The sequence below is a fragment of the Sciurus carolinensis genome, chromosome X (assembly GCF_902686445.1).
Source record: "Sciurus carolinensis chromosome X, mSciCar1.2, whole genome shotgun sequence".
Classification (NCBI taxonomy): domain Eukaryota; kingdom Metazoa; phylum Chordata; class Mammalia; order Rodentia; family Sciuridae; genus Sciurus; species Sciurus carolinensis.
Window position 1 is genome coordinate 41,105,564 of NC_062232.1, and position 18,426 is coordinate 41,123,989.

At 39.7% G+C, this 18,426-nt stretch overlaps 1 protein-coding gene across 4 annotated transcripts in view; it reads left to right on the forward strand.

Moving 5' to 3' along the window:
• The window catches only part of Clcn5 (chloride voltage-gated channel 5), a 155,005-nt gene extending 141,651 nt beyond the window's left edge, over positions 1 to 13,354 (forward strand). For all 4 annotated transcript variants that reach the window (XM_047535695.1, XM_047535694.1, XM_047535696.1 and 1 more), the window contains 8 exons: positions 1,195 to 1,317; positions 2,290 to 2,496; positions 5,320 to 5,400; positions 5,864 to 6,406; positions 8,584 to 8,770; positions 9,631 to 10,029; positions 10,181 to 10,397; positions 12,481 to 13,354. In XM_047535695.1, the coding sequence (XP_047391651.1) occupies positions 1,195 to 1,317; positions 2,290 to 2,496; positions 5,320 to 5,400; positions 5,864 to 6,406; positions 8,584 to 8,770; positions 9,631 to 10,029; positions 10,181 to 10,397; positions 12,481 to 12,571 (1,848 nt within the window). In that variant the 3' untranslated portion in view covers positions 12,572 to 13,354. The remainder of the gene's footprint in view (positions 1 to 1,194; positions 1,318 to 2,289; positions 2,497 to 5,319; positions 5,401 to 5,863; positions 6,407 to 8,583; positions 8,771 to 9,630; positions 10,030 to 10,180; positions 10,398 to 12,480) is intronic.
• The last annotated feature ends 5,072 nt before the right edge of the window (positions 13,355 to 18,426 follow it).

Sequence of the window (18,426 nt, forward strand, 5' to 3'; positions counted from 1 at the left end):
TAGTGGCACAAGCCTGTAATCCTAGCTACTCAGGAAGCTGAGGCAGGAGGATTGCAAATTCAAAGCCAGCCTCAGCAATTTAGCAAGACTTTGTCTCAAAAAATAAAAATAAAAAGGGCTGGAATGTAGCTTAGTGATAGCACATCCCTGGGTTGAATTCCCAATACCAAAATAATAATAATGTAGTACTGAAATTTTGCTAAGAGAAAAGATTCTAGATATTCCTACCACACATATGAAGTAAGTCTACTATGGAAGATGATGGATATGTATGTCTGTTTGATTGTAATAATCATTTCATTATGTGGATGCATATGAAATCATCAGGGTCATGAGTGTAGCTCAGCGGTAGAGTGTGTGCTTTCACATACACAAGGCCCTGGGTTCAATCCCCATCACCTAAATAACAAAACAAAACAGAAAACTTCATATTTTATACCTTAAACATATACAATAAACAAGAAAAATCACCAGGTCCAGTGGTGCATGCCTATAATCCCAGTGACTCAGGAGGCAAAGGCAGAAGAATCACAAGGTTGAGGACAGCCTGAGCAACTTAGCAAGTCCCTGTCTCAAAAGAAATAGAAAAGGGCTAGGGAAGTAGCTCAGTAGTGGAACACTCCCAGGTTCAGTTCCCAGTACTACAAGAAAAAAGGAATGGAGTATGGGATGAAGGAAGGAAGGAAAACCACCCAAGAATTTTAGTCACTGTAATATCCTGTGGGATTCTGACACCAAGGTAGGTAGCCAAAGGTGAATGTAATGGAACTTATGAGCTGGACTTCACTTCAAATGTGTAGGCAGAGTGCAGCCATTCCATTAAAAGAGCTGCTAAAGTGCTTGGTAAAATTGGTACTGAATCATATATATGAGACTATAAAACCTATCAAAGTACTCACATAAACAGTGAATTTTGTTTCAGGGTTTTCAGTTTGATCTTCCTACTTGTCCATTCTTAAAATTCATTGTAAATTTCCTTTGGGTATAGCGAAGTATCTTATTTTCAATACCAAGTGACCTGACCGTAACAGTAGTTGCTGTGCGGAACAATCTGGAAAGAAATAGTTGAGCAAATTAATGTTGGCTTTTTTCCTTCTGACCTCTTTCCTGGAAAACCATTACTCAGAAGAGCCACATGCTTCACTGAGGTAATCTCAGCTAAAATGAGCTTCTCTCTTTTTTTCCCTCTTTTAGGGGGCCTTTGCCTATATTGTCAATTATTTCATGTACGTCCTCTGGGCTCTTCTATTTGCCTTCCTTGCTGTATCTCTTGTCAAGGTGTTTGCACCTTATGCCTGTGGCTCTGGAATCCCTGAGGTGAGTACGTTAAAATGGTATATGAATGGTAACAATATTAATCCTTTTTTGTTAATAGCTTTTTTAAGTGTGTGTTCCAGCATGTACCATAATTTGGTAAATATTAAACAGAGTCAGATCCTGAGAACTCTCTAGGTTCTCCCTCAAGCCTTCTCCTAGCCTAAGTGACCTGGAAATTTAGAGGGGGTGATTCTGAGCCACCTGAGTGTTCCTGTTAAACCAGGCTCCTGAATACCACCCCTGGTCCTTACCCAAGAAGTCCCCAGAGTAAGCCCTAAGACTCTGACCTCAAAAAACAATGGAATTATCAACTCTGGTAGAGCAAAAGAAATAAAACGATGTCCCTATAAATTTTCCCTACTTTTCCCACAATATGATTTAAGCTAGAGGGAATGATGGTGGTTAAATACTTATTTCTAACTACTTTTGGTTTAGGTTGCTTGCTGGCGACTGAAACCATTGAAATTTTTGGTCACCAGAATGACCTTGCCCCTCCCTATTTCTTGACCAGGTAGTAGTCATTTCTTTGGCAGGGGATCAAAATTATACCTAATCTTTCAGGTTGATTCAGCAACATTGACCTTCCTCTCTCAGAACATGCCTCTTGACCTGCCACCATTTTGTAAACTAAGGAAAATACCTGCTCCTCTCCATTTGCCTTCCCAAATTTCTTTAGCTACACACTCTCATACAAATTATGCACTTGTCCAGATGGCATCTGGATCCCATTCTCACCACCACCACCACCACCAAAAGAAAAAAAAAAAAGAAAAAAGGAACATGAAAGCTTAAAGAACAGTTTCAGCTTCCTTGAACTCCTGAGCTCCCTCCCAAACTGGGTTCACTTTAAATCAAGCATTTATAGATCCTTGTTCATAAAGTGCAATTTCTATGACAAGGCCAAGATTTTTGCTTCTTTAACCTGTTTTACTTCCTTAGCCTATGTTCAATCTCTCTGTGTTTGACCTGCAGATAAAAACTATCTTGAGTGGTTTCATTATTAGGGGCTATTTGGGTAAGTGGACCCTGGTTATCAAAACCATCACCTTGGTGCTGGCAGTGTCCTCTGGCTTGAGCCTGGGCAAAGAGGGCCCCCTAGTGCACGTGGCTTGCTGCTGTGGGAACATCCTTTGTCACTGCTTCAACAAATACAGGAAGAATGAAGCCAAACGCAGAGAGGTAATGACAAATGGCCTTAATAGTCTCTTTTTGCATGAGAACTTAAGTGGTACAGTCATAGGGGTGAAAATCTGGGAATTCTACCATAGTGAATGCAAACACCCTTTGACTCAGAAAGTTCATTTCTAGGAATTTATCCTATAGTCATCCTAGCATATGTGCACACAGGTTTCTGGGGATAAGTCAGGGTAGTGTTTGTCAATATAGTTAAAATCTGAAGCAACCAAAATGTCAATTAAGAGGGTACTGATCCAATAAACCATATGCTGCCCATACTGTACAATACTATGCAACCATTAAAAGAATGAGGTAGTCCTACATATGATGACAATCTGGTGATAGAATAATATTAAATTGTGAAAGTCAGTTTGTGACTGATATGCATATTTTAATTCAGATAACATTTGGAAATTGTTTATATCTATGAACCTAATAGGTCTGGAAAGTGGGTTTACCTTAAAAATGTCTACTTCTGGTGAGTGGGCCAGTGAGCTGGTAGGGAAGGAAAAGTAATGACTTTAACTTTCTATTGTATAAAATCCTATACAAGTGTGTGTTGTTTCTTTACAAAAGGAGTTACAAATATAACAGATATATAAAGAAGATTTTTATTCCTCTCCCTGCCTTGGTACTAGAGATTGAATCCAGGTACCCTCTCATTTTCAGACATTTTTATTTTTTATTTTGAGATAGCCTCATGCTAAGTTGAGTGCCTCACTGAGTTGCTGAGTCTGGCCTCAAATTTGAGGTCTTCCTTCCTCAGCTTCCATGTACTGCTGCACTTGGCAGAAATTATTTATTTCCCATGCAAGTGTAAATATAAAATGCAGTGTGCATTTCAGATGTCAACTTTTTAATTTTTTTTCTACCTAATGACACACTTAAATTGGTTTCTCTCTGGATTGACCTCACTCTGCCTCCCACCTCAACTCAGCTAAATTATTCCCCCCCCCAGCTAAATTAGCATCACTATAGTTGTTCTCAAATTTATTCAGTTCTGAATATATGCTCTTTTGAAGAGGAACATTTTTAAAATGTTCCAAGCCATTGGTTCCTTTTTTGTCCTGCTATAATTAGGGACCTAAGAAAATAATGCTTCTTGCTTATTTTCCTTGAATTACAAAGAAATCACATATGGAATGGATCAAAGATCAAGGTGATTTTGTTAAGAAGAATGTTTCACAAATCTGGAACCTAACGATTTCTTCTGAAAACAAAAGAAAACAAACAAACAAAAAAGGTTAACCACAAGACCTAGAAGGAAACTGAAAGGCACTGAGTTTTCAAATATGGAATAAATTTTGATAGTTCAAGGGAGAAACTTCCTGACACACATAGAAAGGAGAGGAAAAATAACTGAAGTGAGATGGGACATGTGAGTAGACTGTTTATGTATCTGTCATGTGGTAGAGGGACACATAGGCCATGTTAAATTGGGGAGGTTGTTAAACAGAGATAATGTGCAATGGAAGCCAAAGAGTTGAAGAAAAAAACATTTTAACAGGCAAGAGTAAAGTGTGAATTGTTGCTGATTTTTCATGGGTGGAGCTGAGTTTGAAACTATAGGTTGATGGTTACTTTCCTTCCAGAAAATTGTCCTTTTTGCTCAAATAGTCTCCTATACTGTGAAAGGGGAATTTTATTTTCCTGTTTCTCTGTACAGATGCCATATATTTCTGACTAGATTCTGGATATTTGAATCTCAAATTTATTCCTCCTGCTCATTAGGACCTTCCAGTTACTTTTTCCTCTTGTTCTTACCATCAGTAGCAACCCCTGTGTGGCCAGTAGCATTGTCAAAGTGGGTAGATAGTTGAGATTAAAACTAATTTGGGAAGGATGGGCATAGATCGATTCTACCTTACAGGAAAAAATTAAAGCAGAAGCCAACTCATTTCTCTCTTCTCCCTCCTAATTCATCCTAAACACGGTGAAATCCTCTGTCTCAAGTTGCATGTGGGTTGTCTGAAATGAAAAGCAATGTTAGCTGTGAATTCCCTTTCTCCCCAAATCATCTCTCTCTCTCTCTCCACAGCAACTAGAATCCAAGGGAAGGACTCAGTCTTTCTACCAATTCTGGTTTGTTTGCCATCATTGGTGTTTTTCCTGTACATTTTACATGCTCACACACACCTACACACAGAGGTGACACTCTCTAAATATCACATGTTCTTTTTCCCTCTTTGTCCCTCTTTCCCTCTAACAGCTTCTTCCTCTCCCTCTTACTCCCTTCCCTTGCCACACATAAACATATTTAGCTTTTTCTCTTCCTTTCAAAATCTAGCTGCCTTCCTATTTCTATTTCTAAAGGTTAATGGGCATAGAGTAGGGCACACAGTATGGAAAACGAAATGTCTGTTGTATGAATAATGCAGCTTCTAAAGAGCTGTGAGCCAATTGTAATTTCAGTTTTGTATCATTAGAGCCTTCTTTAACATCTCGCTTGGAAAACATTCCTTTGCAAAGTGCTATATAAACCTCACTGTAAGTACTTCATTTAGGTGGAGAATAAATACATCAGTTACTGAATTGGGGGTATTGCAGATGGAAGGCATAACTTAGAATACAGCACATGTCTCAGTTAATCACAAGTGGAAGACCCTTTGTCCTGCTTTAGTGTGGGAGCCACATTTGTGTGTTCAACATCCCGAAATAGTGGTTACTCTCAAAGCAAATAGACATCGAACTACATTTTTTATGATAAGGAGCATGTACAGGATTTTTCTTTAAATAAAATGTTCGGTGACAACATTCCTTTAAAAATGTGATTGAACATGGGAACACAGCATTATTTTATTGCTAATTTTGAGTTTTGGATTTTAGGTCTTGTCAGCTGCAGCTGCTGCTGGTGTATCTGTAGCTTTTGGGGCACCTATTGGAGGAGTATTATTCAGTCTGGAAGAGGTAATGACTTTTTTTTTTTTTTTTTTTGGTACTGGTCATTAAACCCAGGAGCACTTAAACATTGAGGCACATCCCTAGCCCATTTTAATTTTTTTTTAATTTTGAGACAAAAATTATTTTGTGTTGTTTTGTTTTGTTTTAAGCTAAGTTTCTCAGGGCCTCACTAAGTTGCCGAGACTGGTCTCAAACTTGAGATCCTCTTGCTTCAGGCTCCCAAGTCACTGGGATTATAGGCATGTGCCACCATGCCTAGCATATACATACTTGTGTGTCAGGAATTTTGACCAATATCAATGTATGTTGCAGTCCCTAAGTGCTCGACCAAACTCAATGATTTACCATGTGACCAGAAATCCCTGGACAGTTGTCATCCTTGACTCTAATGCCAGCAGCACCAACTTTTGATCTGAAACAATTTCTCTGTTTATTGACTGAGTTTGCTTTCTCACCTCCTCTCTTATAGGTCAGCTACTATTTTCCCCTCAAAACATTGTGGCGTTCATTCTTTGCTGCCCTGGTAGCAGCATTTACTCTACGCTCCATCAATCCATTTGGGAACAGCCGTCTAGTTTTGTTTTATGTGGAGTTTCACACCCCATGGCATCTCTTTGAGCTTGTACCATTCATTCTGCTGGGCATATTTGGTGGTCTTTGGGGAGCTCTGTTTATCCGCACAAATATTGCCTGGTGCCGGAAGCGTAAGACCACCCAGTTGGGCAAGTATCCCGTCATAGAGGTACTCATTGTGACAGCCATCACTGCTATCCTGGCTTTCCCTAATGAATATACCCGGATGAGTACAAGTGAGCTCATTTCTGAGCTGTTCAATGACTGTGGCCTTCTGGATTCCTCCAAGCTCTGTGATTATGAGAACCGTTTTAACACAAGCAAGGGCGGTGAACTGCCTGACAGACCGGCTGGCGTGGGAGTCTACAGTGCCATGTGGCAGCTGGCTTTGACACTCATCCTGAAAATTGTCATTACTATATTCACCTTTGGCATGAAGGTGAGGAAGTCTTTTGGTACTTAGTGGCTGTGTGTGTGGCTGTGGGTTTTGGAGGGCAAAGCCAAGGTATCTTACAGTTATAATAGTTCATGTAATATGGTGCTTTCCATTTGCCCCAGCATTATTTCCCCACCCCCAAAAGCTTTCTTACCCCCACTTGTTTCTATAACTTCTTAGATAATTTTACCCCATATCTCAAATTGTCCAAGCATATTTTGAGGACAAATGCAAACCTTAGTGATGAGATTGTGGGAAGAAATGTCTTTTCCTTTTCTGTGAGAAGCTGTTTGCCCCTCAAAAAGGATGGTGAGGTATTTATTCCAGTGCTTTTTGATTCAAAAAACAATATTTGACCCAAGGTGGCTTTAGAGTTTATTCATAAATCATATTAGGCTGAGCCACATGAAGTTGATGATATTCAACCATTTTGACTGCTTAAAAGAGCAATTTCATATGTTTCAGCCCAATATATATAGCTAGTTTTGTTGCTTTTTGCAGTTGGAATCAAGGCTCACTAGTCAACAAGTGGGATCCATTTCACAAGTTAATATAATTTTGAAACTATTAAAAGCAGACATTGGCATGTTCTCCCTGATATATGGAAACTGAAAAAAGTAGAGGCCTTAGCAATAGAAAGTAGAATAGTGATCATCAGATCCTGGGAAGGAGAATAGGGAGGAAGAGATCAAGAAGGGTTGGCTAACTAGTACACAGTAAAATTAGATAGGAGGGATGCATTCTAGTGTTCTATACCTCACTGGGGTGACAAGAGTTGACAATAATTTGTTACGTATTTCAAAAGAGAAGAGAGGATTTTGACTATTCTCATCACAAAGAAGTGATAAATATTCAAGCTGATGGATATGGTAATTACCCTGATCTAATCATTATATGTTGTATACATCTATTAAAATATCACACTGTACCTCATAAATATGCAAAATTATTATGTGTTCATTTACTTTTTTACAAAAAGCAGACTCAGGCTGGTATGTTTTATTTTCAACACCTGTTATCATTTCCATGTTTCAGAAGAAACTAGAAAGAAAATTTTGTTATTTTCTTCCTCCTTCCTAGGTTGTTGTTTGTTTCTTCTCTTTAGCACCCTACTACCACAGTATTTCCCTCTATTCTCTGGGGAAACAGATTCAAACCAGAAAATAAGGGAGAGCAACACTACTTTCTGAGACATCATCTATCCATCTATTCTCTCAACACAGAAATAGGATGGAGACCCTGAAAAGTTTTTCAGTGTCTCTTCAGTTAAATAAAATAATGAAACCATGGGGTGAAAATGAGGGGGGATTTGTAGGCCATCAGAACACCAGATTCAAATGCATTCCAAAATCAAATGCAGACTATTTTAAAATAATCTGCTGTTTTTATTATCCTTGATATCATTTCCCTCTTAGCACAGAATATTAATAATTCACTATAGCATCCTAGAAAAAGAGCAGGAAGATAGATGAAGTTTCCTTTTTTGCTTAAGCATGCAACCATAGCCATTTGCTTATTTAAATTTTTTTAAATATTTCTTAATTCTGTTGCAAAATAGACTGAAACCTCATGTACCATCCTTTTTGTGTGCACATTGGGTTAGAATTCAATGTATGCGCATGGTTGTGAGCATTCTGTTTAAGTCTAAGTGCCCTTATTTACTAAATCGTGATGTTGGATGAGTTACTTGACGTCTTTGAACTGTAGGTTCTTTGTCATTTGGGAATAATAATACCTACCTCCAGGGGTTGTTAGGAAGAATTTATAAAATCTTATATAGAGAGCATCCAGCATAGACCACCATAGTCAATAGTTGTTATTGATAAGTATTCAAAATGGGGAAAATGTCTGCATATATAAGAAACTCCATCTATTTTCCTTTTTCTTTGGGAAAGGCCTAATTTCTGCCTCCAGTTCTGTGTTGGTCTGGAGAGTTCAGGCTCTTGCCTGATGGACCCCGAATCAGGGTAAGCTTCTTTGCAGTCATCCTTGCCTGCACGTCCCAGAGAACCTCTAGTCCCTGTAGTGTTACACAAATCTTTACAGCCACTTGCTAGCATAGTGCATAGTTAAATTGTCAATGGCCTGTTTGCTTCGCAGAGGGTCAGTCCTCCAGCCCTGACCATAAGCCAAGCAATCACATTATTTGTCACTAATCATCTCTTGCTTTCTCTTTGCAGATCCCTTCTGGCCTCTTTATCCCTAGTATGGCTGTTGGTGCTATAGCAGGTCGACTTTTAGGAGTAGGAATGGAACAACTGGCTTATTACCACCATGACTGGACGATCTTTAATAGTTGGTGCAGTCAGGGAGCTGATTGCATCACCCCTGGCCTTTATGCGATGGTTGGAGCTGCAGCCTGCTTAGGTGAGTAGGGTTTGCAATGATTTCAAAGAAGTTGCTACCCAGCTATCCAGCTGACATACAAAAGAAGAGTGATATTAAGCCCAGACTGCAGAATTTTATAAACAATCATCCATTTCCTATTGTGTTTGCTATTTTTCAAGAGCTTTATGAAAGCTAATTCTACTCTCTCACACTGGAAAAATAATCGGAAATTTAGACAAAGAGGGCTACACAAGAATATGCATCAAAGTATTATTTATTATATCAAAACTTTCCAGTCAGCCTGAATTTTCACAGTAAGGAATTGAATAAATAAATTATGGTTCATCCATATGTCATTATGTTATGTAGTCTTTAAATATGATGTTAACATAGTCAACATCTTTAAATAACATGTTAAATAAATTTGTAATAATATGTAAAGTATTCTCAACATAAAGTAGGGCGAAAGCATGGTGGAGAATTAAACAAAATGTGAACTTATCTATGTTTTTGTGTATAAAAACTTGAAAATATCCTTCAGAAATTTTACTCTGCTTACTTATAGGGAGTGAGCTTATGAATAATAACTTTATTTCATATTTTATGAATTTTCTACAATGGCATATATTACTTTTATAATTATGGAAAAGAAGCACCAAATGAAAAAAATCAGAAGGCATCTTATACTTCTGTGGATGTGATTTTGAAAAATTTGAGTCAGGTTGATTATAACATTACTTTACTGCAGTCTTGGGGTCTATGTAGTTATAGGTAGGACTCCATTCTAGCATTAGTTCTGGTAAGTAAGATTTTCCTGGATGGGGCCTGTGACAGGTCCATAAATGGAATGAAATGTGTGCTTTGTGTCCCTTCAATAGCCTGTGTCTGTTTCTTTGCAGGAGGGGTGACTCGGATGACTGTTTCTCTTGTTGTCATAATGTTTGAACTGACTGGTGGCTTGGAATATATTGTGCCTCTGATGGCTGCAGCCATGACAAGCAAGTGGGTGGCAGATGCTCTTGGGCGGGAGGGCATTTATGATGCCCATATCCGTCTCAACGGATACCCCTTTCTTGAAGCCAAAGAAGAGTTTGCTCATAAGACCCTGGCAATGGATGTGATGAAACCTCGGAGAAATGATCCTTTGTTGACTGTCCTTACTCAGGACAGTATGACCGTGGAAGATGTAGAAACCATAATCAGTGAAACCACTTACAGTGGCTTCCCAGTGGTGGTGTCCCGGGAGTCTCAAAGACTTGTAGGCTTTGTCCTCCGAAGAGACCTCATTATTTCAATTGGTAAGTATTTCAGAAAGGAGATAAAAGAATCTGCTATGGAACTCATAAATAAGCATGAAATGGGGGAGGACAGGGGATAGGAGACTGCTTAGGGACCAGAAGGATAGAACTAGCATTTGTTTTCAACTTTTCCCCCCTTCTGTTCAAATAGAAAATGCTCGGAAGAAACAGGATGGAGTTGTGAGTACTTCCATCATTTATTTCACTGAGCATTCTCCTCCAATGCCACCATACACTCCACCTACCCTGAAGCTTCGGAACATTCTGGATCTCAGCCCCTTCACTGTGACTGACCTGACACCCATGGAGATCGTAGTGGATATCTTTCGCAAGCTGGGACTGCGACAGTGCCTCGTTACACACAATGGGTAAGGACTCTTGGGTCAAGGCAAATTGCTTGTGGGAAGAAAGAGAATGTTGAGACATAAAAAAGAAGAATCCAATGTAAATGAGCATTAGTAGTACTTTTAGACATTTTCAAGCTCTGAGATGAAGGTAGATATGTTACTTTTATCATCATAATTAATAGAAAAGGAATTTGGGGAAAGAATATATTTGAAAGCTGTGAAGTGTTAGTTGCACATTATCCAATAGCTGAGTTCCTCACCTACAAAGGAAATAGCTTTGTTCTCATGTTCAGGCAGCACTGAAATTATAATGGTATCAGGTGGGATATGTATAGAACAATAGTCCCCCTTATCCTCGGGGATACCTTTCATGATCATCATCAGATGCCTGAATCTGCAAATAGTACTGAACCATATATAGACTCTATTTTTCCTGCTGGGTGCTGTAGTGTGTGCCTATAATCTCAGCAACTGGGGGGACTGAGGCAGGAGCTTGAATATTCAAGGCTAGCCTCAGCAACTGAGCAAGACCTGTTTCAAGATAAAAAAATAAATAAAGTAAAATGTCTGGGATGTAGCTCAGTGGTAGAGTTCCCCTGGGTTCAATTGCCAGTACCCTGCCCCCACCCAAAAAAAGACTATGTTTTTCCTACACATGATAAAGTTTAATTTATAAATCAGGCACAATAAGATATTAACAACAATAAGTATTGCACTGCATTGTTTTCAGACCACGGTTGATCACTGAAACCACAAATAAGAGGAGACTACTATATTTGGCCCTTAGAATCTTTTGTTGTTATTATTTGAGAACAAGAAAACCAAGTTTCAGTGAGGTCTGGTGATTTACATGAGGATCCCCAGTTAATAAATAGTAGAGTTAGCTTTAAACCCAAATCTTCTGACTCCCAAGCCCAAGGCTCTTTCCTTCCTGGGATATTTCTTGTCCAGTAAAGGAAGTCCAGCAGATTTTACTGGAAAAGAGAGGAGGTAGAGGAGAAGGGTGGAGTTTTTTCTTAACATGCTTCATCGATTCAGCAACTATAAAAGAATTTCCCCCTCCTCTAAAAAAACTTTTTTGTGGTGCTGGTGATCGAATCCATGGCCTTGTACATGCCAGGCAAGTGCTCTATCACTGAACCATATCCCCACCCTTTTTTAATTTGAACTTTGAGACAGGGTCTCAGCAAATTGCTGAGGCTGACCTCAATCTTGTGATCCTTTTGCATCAACCTCCTGAGTATCTGGGGAGGTTACAAGTGTGCACCACCATGCCTGGATGCCCCCTCCTCTAAAATTTTCAAGTGGTATATCAGACATCTAGCAAGATCAAATCAGTAAGGGGGCTTTATTTAACTTGTTCATTCAACAGTTATTGAAACCCACTTCATGAATTCTATATTCTGAGGAGTGACAAAAATAAGACAAGACCCTTTTCTGTCCTCAAGGAGTGTGCAGTGTTATAGGGAATGCAGGACACACAAGTGGTTATAAGACAGTAACAAAGAGGACAGTTACTATAGAAAAGACCTGCATAGAACATGCTGCTCCTGGGAGCAGGGCAGTTATTACTGGTTCGTAGGATGAGAAGGTTCTGAAAGAAAAGCATTTGGACTGGGCTGCAGTAAGTAAGAAAGATTCATATTTGGTGGGGGCGGGTACTGGGGATTGAACTCAGGGGCACTCAACCATTGAACCACATTTCCAGCCCCTTTTTGTATTTTATTTAGAGACAGGGTCTCATCAAGTTGCTTAGCACCTCGCTGTTGCTGAGGCTGACTTTGAATTTGTGATCCTCCTGCCTCAGTCTCCTGAGCCACTGGAATTACAGGTGAAGATTCATATATTTAGAGAATATTCAGACAAGAGGAAATTGCAGGACCTGAGACCTAGAGGTAGAAGTGCTCATGGATGCATAGGGACCTGTGCATCATCCTGTTTGTCTGGAACATGCATCTAACTCCTGTTATCTCAGCATTCTGAAAGTGCAGATAGTGTTTAAAAGCAAAGTTGAAAAGGATTGGGGAGGACAAGTGTCATCTTTGGGAATGCTGTTTTAACTGTATATTTACTTTTGTTTTGTCGAATTGTGTTTGTCTTTTAGGCGATTGCTTGGAATCATTACCAAAAAGGATGTGTTAAAGCATATAGCACAGATGGCGAACCAAGATCCTGATTCCATTCTCTTCAACTAGAATCATGGGGTTGTTCTGGATATAAAACAGGAAGGACATTGCAGACCATGGATATATTTTATTAACTGGGTACCCAAAACACATTTCCCATATTTGGATGGTGAAGTCATATTAGTGTGTTGTCTCTTTCCTACAAGTTAACCAGTTGCACTACATAATCTCTGGAAATTAATCTTCTCTTTAGGAGAAAAAACAGTTAGGCTTCTGTGATACTGCATTAGGAAGACTTCATGAAAGAGTAAACAAGATTGCTAAGGTTTAATTATGTTTGTTTTTTTTAATGTTTTTTAATTTAAAAATAATCGTTAGCCAATATGCAATCACTGAAAACTATGCAAGAAAAATTCCAACTGTCCTGAACTATAGCCTGCAGGAAACTCATGAAAAAGTTACTTTTGGGGGATCTAACTGTCATTGGTGGAAGATGAAGTGTAAACTAAGGGGCTTTGCTTTTCAAACCACGGAAAGGAAAGCCAGAAGGAAAATAGTAATGGTATTTTCTAGACTGTGAAGATTCAGTTCAAATGTTATTCTTGTTCCTGTTACAATATTTAGCATTATTAGTTTGTCCTGTGTTTATGTGTATGTTAATTTTAATTTCTGATTATAAGACAATGCTGCTTTAGTTAATCTCCTCTAAATGAATTGAGAGAGGTTGACTTTTATAGCTTGCTTGTTCCTGGTACTCTTTTGAAGTGCACAAAGATAAGTTATAGAGCTTTCTCCTTGTCTGCAAAAAAAAAAAAAAAAGGTAATTTTCCAGATGGTATCTGTTAGCTAGTAGACAAGGACTTTGCCATGAGTTTGAAGCAATGAATGATTTCTTCCAGCTTCCTTGAAATGAATGATTAGTAAAGTTCTAAGCAAAGTCAGTGACTAGGAATTTCACATTTTTGTGAGGTCCTAATCAATCCTCTTACCAGATGCCACCTCCACGAATGATGGTGCTTTAGGCTTCTGGAATATGTAAGAACTGTAAAGGGAACTAAGTCTAGACTGCATACTGGTAAACTGGGGAAGATTCAGAGCTGCATCGACATCCTCATGCATTCCTTTGTAAAGACCACCAGGATTGAAATAACTGGCACTCATGCTCCTCCCAGTGTTAAGTACTCATAACAGGCCAGCATTGTCCGCCTGAGCATGAATTAGGCTTGGGATACTTTCAGATATATTCAAGGCTTTGGAACAGGATGGGCAACTGTGACTCCCTTGGGGGGTCCTTAGAGTTCCAAAAAGCAAATCCATCCTAAGACCCAGGGGTGTGGACAAGACCCGGTGACACCAAAGGTGCTTGTATCCAATTGAAAAGGTGCCTGTCTCAATTTCCTACCACACTTAGAACAGTTTTAAAATATTTACGCTATAGGGATACCTGGTGGAGTTAAAGAACCACCACCATCATTCCAACCACTATCTTTCTTTTCCTAGTTTCACCCACGTGCAATTACTCCCTTTCCATTCTGTTCCCCTTCCTGTTCTTCAGTACTGAATCCTGCCTTTGGGAATGAGCACTATGGCTGGTTAATCATTCCTAATAACAAATAATAACTACTAGGGCTAGGTAAATGGTAAACCAAGGCTCAGCAATGTTATGGCACATGGACTAGAGGCGATACACAGCCCTTTTCTTTGCCATATGGCCCAGTTGCTGCTGCCACGTCTCTGTTTCTGCCCCAGATGCCCATGGCGGTGAGACTGCATGGTTAGGGGTGAGAGTTCAGCCTTGCTCATTTTATAAGTCTTTCCCCAGCACTTCCTCCCATCCTTCCAACCCAGAATCACTCAGCACATTCCCCTAGATCCAACCCCCAAAACAGTGTACCTCGTTTTAAAAGTTGTTGATTTATGAGTCTAGGACTTTTTACCCCTACGTCTTATCTTTCCAAAATCTGAAATTCTTTTATTGCTCAGAGCTATGTAGCCAAGGCTTGTTTTGATTTTTATCTTTAAAATATCAAGGCGGCCACCAGAGTTTATCCTTTTATCACCCTAGAATTTTAATGAAAAAGAAAAATAATGCTCCAGGTACATTGCTATCATAGTCATGGCTCTAGCTTTATGTCGTTCGCCCCTTCCAGGGCACTGATTCTTTCCTGTGAGATGAGACTCTTTGCCTGATCACCCTGTATACTTACTGTATAGAGATCAAAGTTCTTATTGTGTATATTTCTGTTTGAATACATGTCTTATTAGCTGTCCTTGCCCACTAAAGTTTGCAAAACAGGAAACATGACTATTTCTGGTGTTTGGTGGCAAGGGGAGGTTTGGTCATATTTTATCATGCAGCAGTGACATGGAGGGTGTCTTGTTTACCTTTGTGTTTCTTCTAGGCTCTGTTCTTCATTGTAGACAGATGAGCCAGTGTTAAGGTGCTAATTCAGAGAATAAATTCAAGAAATCAGATAACACTGTGCCAAGGTATACTTTAGATGCTAAGCACCGATTGGCCCTCCAGAGAATGACAATTTCCCTTTGATACCTCACTCCTGATAAATCTCATTCATTAACCTCAGCTTCTCAGGAATCCTTGTAGCTTATACACTAGATGTAGCTGTAATGCATGGTGTCCACTATATGTCCAATCCTAGGGTTTGGCTCAGAGGTTGGCTAATTTTGGCTAAAGAGCTATACAAGACTACTAGCTCAGCACTATGACACTCAAGAGTTTTATTGTCTTGAGGTAAAGGAAAATGTTCTTCCTGCCAATGCCATTTAAGCAGTTAGACATATTTAACCAAAAAAAAAAAAAAAAGAGCCAGTATATGGAGGTCTGTCAGTAGCTGCAGGTGGTCACTTCAATGGTAAAAAACTATATTATTTGTATATTATTTGGGATTTTAAAAATGAATGAGTTGAGGCTAGTCTATTTTGGTATTAGAAAATCACTCGCCACAAGGGAAGGGTTTATAAAGGAATACCAATAAGTGCTTAACCGAGTTTGGATTTTCCAAGGAAAAAATGTCTGGTGGCCATCCAGCCATGAAAGGAGTGAGAGTTCATAGATTTGTAAAAGTCTAACTGCTGTATTTTGTATCTTCAGCTCTCCAATTTAAACTGAAAAAATTAATGCATTAAGAGTTAAACCAAAGAGAAGCAGTAGGGGACTGATAATACAAAATAATGGCTACATTAAAGATCATTTCTCTTTTGATGTTTAATTTGAAAGGAGTTGCAACACTCTTCTCTTTCTCTGGCCCCAGCATCCTGGCTTAGTCCAGCCATAGGGCAGAGGTGATATGATCCACAAATGTGGTAGATTATCTGACATTGGCTACTTCGAATTTGCCAGCTGGTAGAGCAAATGATTAATTTGCTGGTTGAACTTCAAAACAATTGCTTTGACACCCAAGACTAAATCTAAATCCTTTACAGGAAGAGCAAGAATCCTTTAAAAAAAAAAGAAACAAACAGATTTCTCTTGGGAGGCTGAGGTAGGAGGATCGCACATTCAAGGTTGGCCAGGGCAACTTAGCCAAACCCTGTGACAAAAGAAATTTTAAAAATAGCTAGGGATGTGGCTCAGTATTAGAGTGCTTATCTAGCACACGTGAGGCCCTCGGTTCAACCTTCAGTACACCCCCCTTCCCAGGAAAAATAATCTAACTACATGAGCCAAATTTAAATGTTGTAAAACCTTATTTTTTTAGCCACCTCTGGGATTGCCTGGATTTCTTTTGGGGAGGGATTTGAAAGTGAGGACTATAGAAAAGTCTTAGTAAGAAAATATATGAACTATATAAGAAGGTAGAAGAAAAGCCATCCCATACCCCATGCCCTGCATCCTGGCATTGGGATGTACAGAAAGTGCTTGATCATGTGCTTCATGGGGATAAAAAGTCAAGCAGTTCCCCCAAAGTTGTGCTTTCCAAGCAAACTAGAGGTTCAAGGTCATTTTGGCTCAAGGACCTACCTTTGGAGAGACCTCCCCAGGACATTTGCACCATCTCAATGATAAACTTCCTTTACATTTATATTTTAGACTCCCTACTATGTGCATATTATCTATTGAAAAAAAAAAGGTGAGAGTTCCTCAGATGAGAGCTCAGGAGCTGTGTAAATGTGAAGTTCAGTCAGTGCAAGGGACCTGAGTGATGGCCGGAATTTGCTTTGCTTCAGTTTCAGTTGTTTACTCTAAGGAGAGAAGTTCTGGGAAAAGTGGGTGTTGGCAAGTTAAACTTACCTCCCCGGCATTTGCTTGCTACATTCTCATTTCTGAACATCTGGATCTGGGCAAGGTTTTGAAGAGATACACTCAGTGGAAGTGGCTTTTCCAGGGTGTAATCTGATTTTGCCAAATCACCCAAGAAAGAAAGGAAGGAAGGAAGGAATGTGCAGAGTTTGCTTTTCCAAGATGGGACCTATCAGATCACCCAACCCAATTTTACAGTCTTAAATTCCTACCTCTTAAGTTCCCACCAAAGGGTCTCCAGCCTCTGTGTGCACACTCATTGAATGAATGCCTTGCCTAAAGTTTGGCTTTTTGAGGAGAAATTGTATGTGATGATAGAAAAATGGGTGTTTATAAAATATAATCCCTACCACTCTCCCTCTCCCTAGTTTCCTCTCTTTTGTCTGTCCCTCCACTTTGCCTTGAATTCAAATTTCTCTCCATTTTTGCAAGCATGTGGTTTTGAATGTGGGCATTGGAGGAGAGAGGAAGGATGACTGTGAGAACAGAACATGGGAGCTCCTCCTGAGTGGATGGGTCCAGGGGCACTTTGCTCCACCATTGGGGCTGAAGCCATAGACTCTTGCCCGGAGGCCTGAGGGCTTTAGCATCTCCAGGCAGACCTGTGAAGTATTCATTGCTAAACCTCATTATTTCTACTAGTCTACACCTGTTGGAATTCATGAATAGTCTAGGATTTGGTGAGGGAAATGCCATCTGGCCAAATGGGGAGGAAGGCAGGGCCTGTGATGATTTTTCTTAGGTGGGAATGTTCAGCCTCACTATCATATTGAGGGTACCTCAGATTATATGATCCTTCGAGAATGCGCTTTTTCCCTCCTCCATTTCACATTGTTCCCTCTTCATCCTCCTTTCTTCCCCATCATCCTGCCTTCTTAGTACTCAGCTTTTTATATAAGTATTTACTTTTTTATTATATATTTGGTCCTTTGGGACTGTGTAATGGTTATGAATTTATTCCATTCAAGGTAAAAATATGTTTAATATTTTGTTCTCTTAAACTATCTTTAGAAGCTATGCTGCTAACCAGGTACAGGCCAGAAAGGCAATGGGCCTGATAGCATCTTGGTCACATCACCTAAGGGTCACAACAATGTCATATTGGTGACTCTTCTTCATTTGACCAAGACCAGCCTCCTGCTCTTACCTCTGCCCATTCATTTCTGGCTATGGGAGATATACCAGCCATTGGGTGAGCCACTGAGACCAGGAGGGTCAGAGGGGCCGGGTTCTAGCCCATGGGCTGCTACGTGAATATCTCTGTAATAAGCTCATTTGTAGTGCCGGCTCTAACTGAAGTAGCCAAAGAAAACATGTCTGGAAGTTTTAATTCCTGAGAGTTGGTCAAAGTTCAGCTGAAGCTAATGTATAGACATCAGCAGTAGCTTGGTGTCCCGAAACTAGCTTCAACCAAAGCCTAAGGAGCCTGTTGCCAGGGAAAGCTTGGTGCTGAGCTGTTCAGAAGATTATTTATCTGCGTGTGTTGCCAACCCTGTAGCCATGCTTTCTTAGCTTTATCCTCACTTGCTCATTTGGAGGCGCAGCCTGAACCAAAGCTGTGGCTCACTGCTCACTTTGTTCTGCTCCCTGGTCATGCATAGCGACATAGTGTAAAAAGGAAGATGTGAACTGGGGAGTTCGGAGACCTGTTTTTATTCCCTAT